This window comes from Dendrobates tinctorius, unplaced genomic scaffold, assembly GCF_039654945.1.
Source record: "Dendrobates tinctorius isolate UK_male_01 unplaced genomic scaffold, ASM3965494v1 ptg000239l, whole genome shotgun sequence".
NCBI classification, from domain to species: Eukaryota; Metazoa; Chordata; class Amphibia; order Anura; family Dendrobatidae; genus Dendrobates; species Dendrobates tinctorius.
Window position 1 is genome coordinate 2,655,806 of NW_027361906.1, and position 9,195 is coordinate 2,665,000.

Consider the following 9,195-nt stretch of genomic DNA (forward strand, 5'->3'; position numbering starts at 1 on the left):
TCCTCTGCTCTCCGCACACAGGAGGGGGCTCAGCACCAGGCATTGGGGGGCTGCTGCTGCTACATTTATGGATCACATTATAGTTAGGATTTTTTTATCTTTTTACTGCAAAACTTAATTGTAGTGTAAATAAAGAAAACATCTGCCCTACAAAATCCTAATTTACTCTAAGAGACAATGATCCTAACAGTCTATATGGCATAGGATTCCTAATGTATTCATTGTATTATTATACTATTGTGCTTATTATATTATTATTATATAATAATGATAATAGCTAAACATGATGGATAAGAAGTAGAAAATTGTGATGATTATTATTGCATTTCAGGTTTACGGTTTAGTCAATACTTTTTATGAGGTTTGCGTCCCTTTTATTATTAGTTTGCCATCAACGCAATAAACATGTGTGTGTATATATATATTTATATTTATATAGTTGATGTTATTATTGAAAAGTATTAGGAAACTAGTCTAATACAATTTTGCATAAATCTTATTAATGACTATAATATTTTATATTTTGCTAAGACTTGTATTTCTGCCCCAAAATGCAATAAAAATGTGTTATGATGCTATAGTATTGTTGTTGCTATTATTATTATTATTATTATTATTATTATTATTATTGTCTGTTTCGTGTTTAATAGAGACAATTATGTAAATTCTCTGTCCACCTCTTCTTGATCTCCCCTTCCCAGTGCACCTTAGTAGCATTCCTCTCGATGTGCTGTAGAACTACAAGTACCAGAATTTTCAGAGAAACTTCAAGCTTGCGCCACTTCTTTGGAAAGTGTATCTGTCACAGTCCTCTGCCTCCCTGTGAGCGTTATGTTGGATTCCTCCTTTATAGCGCGATTATCTCTGCGTTTAATATTAATATTCAGCAATCAGCCCCAAACCAAGAACCCTGCCTGCTGCCATCAGTGTGGGCTCCTGGAAAGAGGATAGTTTCCATCATTCTAATCTTTCTTTCTTTCTTTCATCTATCTATCTACCCATCCTTATATCTATCTTTATATCTATCCATTCTTCTGTCTATCTATTATCTAGCTATCTCATTTCTATTTATTTATCCATTTATCTTTATATGGGGATGGATGAATAGATATTCTATCCATCGCCCATATATATATATAGATATATATATATATATATATATATATATATATATATATATATATCTATATACTATCTTTCTATCTATCTCTCATCTATCTATCTATTTACTATCCATCTATTATCTATCTATCTATTATCTATCTATTTATTATCTATTATCTATCTATCTATTTATTATCCATCTATTAACTATCTATTATCTATCTATCTATTATCTATCCATCATCTATCTATTATATATCTATTATCTATCTATTTATTATCCATCTATTATCTATCTATTTATCTATATATTATCTATCTATCTGTTATCTATCATCTATCTATTATCTATCTATATATTATCTATCTATTTATCATATGGCTTTTTCTCTGCTCATTTTATGTATATATATATATATATATATATATATATAATAATCTATCTATCATCTATATTCTAATCTTTCTGCATTTCATATATATTACTCTATTCATCTGTGCACCTCTCCATTCTCTGTCCCTTTCATATCTATCAATTTCTCTTATTAATCTTTCTGCATGTTGCCTCTCTTCCTTCCTCTATCTTCCTCTCTATTTTCATACTTATCTCTGGCTTCTCTTTATACATGTATCTATCTATTTCCTGTGTATTTATTAGACTTCTCATTATTATTATCTCCATCTATCCCTTATCTGTCTTCTATCTCTTGGCTCTGAGATATATATCTATATATCAGTTGTTCTTTATGTTACAGATTGTACTCACATGCTGGTGGAGAGCCATAATAAATCTTTTATTTACAGTACTTTCAGTGCATGGTGCAGGCTGATGATGATGATGATGATGATGTGGACATTACAGGGGCTTCACATTTTGCAGGAGAAATCTGACAGAAGGACACACTGGGGGCACACAGCAGGGGCACCGATGTTCCTCACCTACATCCCAGCCCCCTATTACACAAGTCAGTGACACTGCTGCTAATCTAGATGGACAGTGGAACTACAACTCTCAGCATGCTCTGTTTGTCAGAGGTTACTAAGAACTGCTACGAGTAATCCCACCACTGTAAAATCCAAGTTGATCTTCACTTTACAGTACCATGTCGATAAAAATCAGGTAAAATTTGACATTAATTCTGGGGTCAGTTTTCTAATGCGGATCCGCACCTAATCTGCATACAACAAATACAGATCCGTAAGAAGAAGCCCGAATTTGCTGATTATTTTTTCTTTCCGATTCCCTCTGTCACATTTGTTTTTGCTCTTCTATGTCATTCATTTATACTAGTGATCCTTTAGTAAAATCCCTGGTAAATGTGTGCGCATTTCGTTGATTATTTGAGATCTTGGGGCCCTGATACAAACTTGTTATTAAAATTTAGAATATTGTCCAATTTGGTAGGAAATTCAGAAATTCGCTTACACAAAATTGCCTCCCATTTGAAGTCACTGCAGCAATTTGGGGGTCAATAATAATAACCTATTTATGAGTCATCTGCTCATAGGGATCGTTTAAAGTCCACACTAGAAGTGCAGTCGCTGATTGCACTGTATAGAGGGGGAGACTTGGACTTTTTACAGCCAGAGTTTATGTCTTTGCCACCACTGACTTTTCCCCAGAGGTGGTCACTGATGATCCAGCCCATACATCTTCACAGTGTGTCCCCTGCAGAGGAGAAAATGACCAGTCTGTCACTCAATGTCCTATCATTAGAGAGGGGCTCTGTGGACTGGGGGTCTCTGGGGAAGGGGCAGCCTGCTGTGTGGAGAGGTCAGTGGTGGAGGGGGATCTGATCACACTGGTCTGCTGAGGCTCAGAGCTTCCACCTTCAGTCCTTTCAGTGTCACTGGGCATCATGTCCAGCAGGTCAGAGTCACTGGAGTCACTGTCCCCATCAGATCTGTAGGGACTATTGCTCCTGTCTATGTCCACTTCTCCAGGACAGGGGGCTTCATTCTTCTCACTGTCTTCCTTCTCTTTGTCCTTTTGGGCTTGCGCCTCTTTTGAATGTCTCCACTTCATGCGCCTATTCTGGAACCAGACCTTCACCTAAAAAATAAAGGCAATCATTAAAAGAAATCCCTTTTTATCCCCCAATTGCTGCACTGATCAATTATTAGTTCAACTTTCCTGCAGGTGCATCAGGAATTCCAAGCTTGAATACATCTGTAAAGCTGACCTGTAGGTCTCAGCCTACCAACTACAACTCCCAGCATGCCCATTGAGCCTTGGGAAAGCTGGAGTTTGGGAGACAGCAGGTGCCTTCCATCAAGCACACCCAGTCCAATGCTGGCAGCCTGGTTGGAAAAGATCTCCAGGCTGCAATCACTGCCCAATAAGGGGCCATTGCTGGGCTAAATAGGTCAGAAATTGTGCCCAGGAGAATAAGATAATTGCATTGCTGTAAATAGGGATTATAAATAAATGGCTGGATGGGAAGTGTCTCTAGTAATTGCAGCCTGTCCTCAATGGAAGAAAGAGGGGGACTGGGGAACACCTTATATCCAAATCATTAAGAAAATCCCCCCCTAAGATCACAGAATGGGGGTCACCTTCTAGAACTTGATCACTTCTTTACTTCTAATGTGCTCAAGATTACTTTCTTTTTTTCTTAACAAGAATAAAGTTATCCCTTATGAAATGATATTCTATAAAAATGTCTATTCCTGCCTCTTATATAATGATCAGCCCCATGCAAAAGGGTTTCTTCTCCTAAGGGACCATCTGCAGGAATGGGGCTGTAGGGTTAAATGGTAACACCTCTGCTTTATTAGGGTCCCCACTTTATAAAGATGTTGCCCCTGCAAAAAAGTAAGGTTTCCTATTAGACAACTTTCACTGCCTGGGAGAGTCTGGAAATGATATTATCTCTGGAGTAATGAAGTCACATTTTTATACAGATTTCACCCCTGGAAAAGTGAGGTCACCCCCTTGTATCACTCCTACAGAAATGGGGTCTCCTCTTATAGCTTCATATTTCTGCAGAACAGGGGTCACCAATTCTGATGTGATTTTCTTACTACCCACACTGTTATAAATAGGGGTCAGCTACTCCCCTCCCCCCATTGGAGATATATACCCTCCCAATATTAGAGCTGCAGTAAAGATTGGGGGTCACTATTCTTTAGGGTGAATCTAAGAGGAAAGCAGAAGCGCAGTTTTTGGTTCTTTTGGGGAGGGGGTGTAGATGGACGGTTCCCCTTCTGCTCCCTGGATTCTGGTTTCCCATCACATTGGCTCCGCATTGAGTAACACTGACACTTTCAATTCGTTTTGTGCCCAAACCATAAAGTTGCTTCACTGCGACCACAATAGCAGAAGATCCGCTCAATGATCCATCGCTTCATCGTCCTCTCATCTCATCAATCCGGTCACAAAGAACAAAACCTGATTTCACTTCCCCTCAATAGAGAATTTCACAAGAGAGGAGAAGGAGAAGCGTCTATGTCCAAGTAACAGTCGCTTCATCCCCAGCGCAGACCCCCATATCTGTGACTGCAGGGGACTGACCAAACAGAGAGAAAGAGACAGACACCGCCGGGATCCGACAGACCCCCATATCTGTGACTGCAGGGGACTGACCAAACAGAGAGAAAGAGACAGACACCGCCGGGATCCGACAGACCCCCATATCTGTGACTGCAGGGGACTGACCAAACAGAGAGAAAGAGACAGACACCGCCGGGATCCGACAGACCCCCATATCTGTGACTGCAGGGGACTGACCAAACAGAGAGAAAGAGACAGACACCGCCGGGATCCGACAGACCCCCATATCTGTGACTGCAGGGGACTGACCAAACAGAGAGAAAGAGACAGACACCGCCGGGATCCGACAGACCCCCATATCTGTGACTGCAGGGGACTGACCAAACAGAGAGAAAGAGACAGACACCGCCGGGATCCGACAGACCCCCATATCTGTGACTGCAGGGGACTGACCAAACAGAGAGACAGAGAGAAAGAGACAGACACCGCCGGGATCCGACAGACCCCCATATCTGTGACTGCAGGGGACTGACCAAACAGAGAGAAAGAGACAGACACCGCCGGGATCCGACAGGTCCCCATATCTGTGACTGCAGGGGACTGACCAAACAGAGAGACAGAGAGAAAGAGACAGACACCGCCGGGATCCGACAGGTCCCCATATCTGTGACTGCAGGGGACTGACCAAACAGAGAGACAGAGAGAAAGAGACAGACACCGCCGGGATCCGACAGACCCCCATATCTGTGACTGCAGGGGACTGACCAAACAGAGAGACAGAGAGAAAGAGACAGACACCGCCGGGATCCGACAGACCCCCATATCTGTGACTGTAGGGGACTGACCAAACAGAGAGACAGAGAGAAAGAGACAGACACCGCCGGGATCCGACAGACCCCCATATCTGTGACTGCAGGGGACTGACCAAACAGAGAGACAGAGAGAAAGAGACAGACACCGCCGGGATCCGACAGACCCCCATATCTGTGACTGCAGGGGACTGACCAAACAGAGAGAAAGAGACAGACACCGCCGGGATCCGACAGGTCCCCATATCTGTGACTGCAGGGGACTGACCAAACAGAGAGACAGAGAGAAAGAGACAGACACCGCCGGGATCCGACAGACCCCCATATCTGTGACTGCAGGGGACTGACCAAACAGAGAGACAGAGAGAAAAAGAGACAGACACCGCCGGGATCCGACAGTTCCCCATATCTGTGACTGCAGGGGACTGACCAAACAGAGAGACAGAGAGAAAGAGACAGACACCGCCGGGATCCGACAGTTCCCCATATCTGTGACTGCAAGGGACTGACCAAATAGTCAAAATATTCTCACCACATAGAGAGAGAGAGCGAGAGGGAGAAAGAGACAGACAGAGAGAAAGAGAGAGAGACAGACATAGAGAAAGAGACATAGACAGAAAGAGACAGACATAGAGAAAGAGACAGAGAGAGGGAGAAAGAGACAGACATAGAGAAAGAGTCAGAGAGAGAGAGAATGAGACAGACATAGAGAAAGAGAGAGAAATAGACAGACATAGAGAAACAGAAAGAGAGAGAGACAGAGGGAGAGAAATAAATAAAGAAATAGAGACGGAAAGAGAGAGAGAGAAATAGACAAAGAGCGACAGAGGGAGAGAGAGACAGAGGGAGGGAGAAAGATACAAAGAGAAAAACAGACAGACCGAGAGAGAGAAAGAAACAGACAGAGAAAGAAAGAGGCAGAGTGAAAGAGAGAGAAAGAGACAGAGAGAGATAGGCAGACAGAGAAAGTGACAGAGGGAGAGAGAGAGACTCAGAAAAAGAGACAGAGGGAAAAAGAGAGACAGAGAGAGAAAGAGACAGAACGAAATAAACAGACAGAGTGTGACAGAGAGAGAGGGAAGGAAAGAAAGAAAAAGAAAGAATGAGATGGATAAATAATAGAGAAGAATGAAAGAAAAAGAGATATAGATAGATAGATGATAGATAATGAGAGAAAAGTAAGAAAAAAATGAAGGAAAGAAGAAAAAATAAAGAAAGATTAGATAAATATGAGAGAAGAAAGAAACAAAAAGAATTATATGAGAGAGAAGGAAGGAAGAAATAGAAAATAAAAATAAACAAGGAAAGGAAAGAAGATGATAGATAATAGATAGATAATAAATAGATAGATAATAGATAGATAGATAGATAGATAGATAGATAGATAGATGGACAGATAGATAGATAGATAGATAGATGGACAGATAGATAGATAGATAGATAGATAGATAGATAGATTGAAAGATAGATAGATAATAGCTAGCTAGATAGATAGATGGATGGATAGATAGATAGAAAGAAATATAGATAATAGATAGATAGATAATAGCTAGATAGATAGAGAGATTGAAAGATAGATAATAAATAGATAGATAATAGATAGATGGATAGATAGATAGATAGATAGATAATAGCTAGATAGATAATAGATAGATAGATAATAGCTAGATAGAGAGAGAGATTGAAAGATAGATAATAAATAGATAGATAATAGATAGATGGATAGATAGATAGATAATAGCTAGATAGATAGATAGATAATAGCTAGATAGAGAGAGAGATTGAAAGATAGATAATAAATAGATAGATAATAGATAGATGGATCGATAGATAGATAATAGCTAGATAGATAATAGATAGATAGAGAGATTGATAGATAATAGATAGATAGAGATATTGATAGATAATAGATAGATAGAGAGATTGATAGATAATAGATAGATAGAGATATTGATAGATAATAGATAGAGAGATTGATAGATAATAGATAGATAATATGAGATACATGAAAAAAATAAATAAAGGAAGGAAAGAAGAAATAAATTAAGAAAGAAAAAGAAAAGGAGAAAGAAAGAGACAAATCTGACATAGACAGAGATGAGAGCTTCTTTTGCTCTAGTGGTCGCAGCCTCCTTCTCTCCGGGTGATTCGGAGGTCTTTTCTCACATTAACCCTTCGCTGTCCCCTCCTCTGTGCTCGGTGCCATCTTCTTACCTGGGCATCAGTGAGCCCCAGCATGGCTGCCAGCTGCTTTCGGTCAGGCTTGGTCACATACTTCTGCACCTCAAACCTCTTCTCCAGGCCTTTCCTCTGCAGATTGGAGAACACCGCTCGGGACCAGGACCTCTTCCTCTTGTAGGTCTGGGGCATGGTGTCCTTGGTGAGCACCGCATAGGGCCCTGGAAGGAGAGCAGCAGAGTCAGTGAGGAGGGCAGGCTGCCAGAGGAGACAGTGGACACAGCATATATATATATATAATCCCAGCAGGACAGCTCCCTGCACCGAGATCAATCAGAGCTAATGATAACCTCCAATGGAACACAGAACAATGGAGAGAACAGGTCACTAAGAACAATAGAATCCCACAGGAATCTGCAATTGGTGACTGTTATGTAAAAAAATAAATATAAAGTCTGAGCCAGGGTGAGGGGCTGCAGGATCTCTTCTTACCTCTAAGGATTATTCTCAGGTGGAAAAATCTACAATAACCACATAGACACAAAGAATCTATTCATAGCTGATGCAAATATGCTAATTAGTCAGACCTAATTATTGGCTTTCAATGTAATAATTACTTAATGGACACAGTGTAACAGACTTTTTGCCTAACAATCCTACAGGAGGCTGTGAAGTCTGCAGAAGAGCAGGATTGTGTATAAGGGGTTAATCGGTCACTTTTTCTTACTGCTACTTTTATGATTACTGATGATGATAATAGGGAAAGTAGTACCTGGGAAGGTGTCCTGGAACTGCTGCTGCACTGAGCCCCTCGGGTGTGTGTTTAGCTGCCCCAGGATTGTGGAGGTCTCTGTGAGGGGCTCTAGGGAGGCGAAGAACTGTCCGGCTGTGGGCTGCATGTGGGGGGCAAGGACCCCTGACTGGCGGCCTGAGCTGATTAATGAGGTCAGATCTGTGGTCAGAAAGGACAGAGCTCTGTTATAGGCTAGACCCAACACCCAAATATTAGGTATGTAACCACTGAGCCTCCTTAAAAAACAGCCTCATATATGTCACATTTTATGCATGTAACCAGTGAGCCCCCTTAAAATAACAGCCTGATATATGTCATATTTTATGCATGTAACCACTGAGCCTCCTTAAAATAACAGCCTGATATATGTCACATTTTATACATGTAACCACTGAGCCCCCTTAAAATAACAGCCTCATATATGTCACATTTTATGCATGTAACCACTGAGCCTCCTTAAAAAACAGCCTCATATATGTCACATTTTATGCATGTAACCACTGAGCCCCCTTAAAATAACAGCCTGATATATGTCATATTTTATGCATGTAACCACTGAGCCTCCTTAAAATAACAGCCTGATATATGTCACATTTTATACATGTAACCACTGAGCCCCCTTAAAATAACAGCCTCATATATGTCACATTTTATGCATGTAACCACTGAGCCTCCTTAAAAAACAGCCTCATATATGTCACATTTTATGCATGTAACCACTGAGCCCCCTTAAAATAACAGCCTCATATATGTCACATTTTATGCATGTAACCACTGAGTCCCCCTTAAAATAACAGCCTCATATATGCCACATTTTA

General features: G+C 40.8%; 1 protein-coding gene across 2 annotated transcripts in view; it reads right to left on the reverse strand.

The window, feature by feature from the left end:
* Window positions 1-1,879: 1,879 nt before the first annotated feature.
* Window positions 1,880-9,195, reverse strand: part of HLX (H2.0 like homeobox) — an 11,995-nt gene continuing 4,679 nt past the window's right edge. Inside the window, exons 2-4 of one of the 2 annotated variants that reach the window (XM_073556787.1) lie at window positions 8,357-8,536; window positions 7,621-7,805; window positions 1,880-3,157 (exon numbers count right to left, since the gene is read on the reverse strand). In XM_073556787.1, the coding sequence (XP_073412888.1) occupies window positions 2,804-3,157; window positions 7,621-7,805; window positions 8,357-8,536 (719 nt within the window). In that variant the 3' untranslated portion in view covers window positions 1,880-2,803. The remainder of the gene's footprint in view (window positions 3,158-7,620; window positions 7,806-8,356; window positions 8,537-9,195) is intronic. The other variant, XM_073556788.1, reaches the window with a different exon arrangement.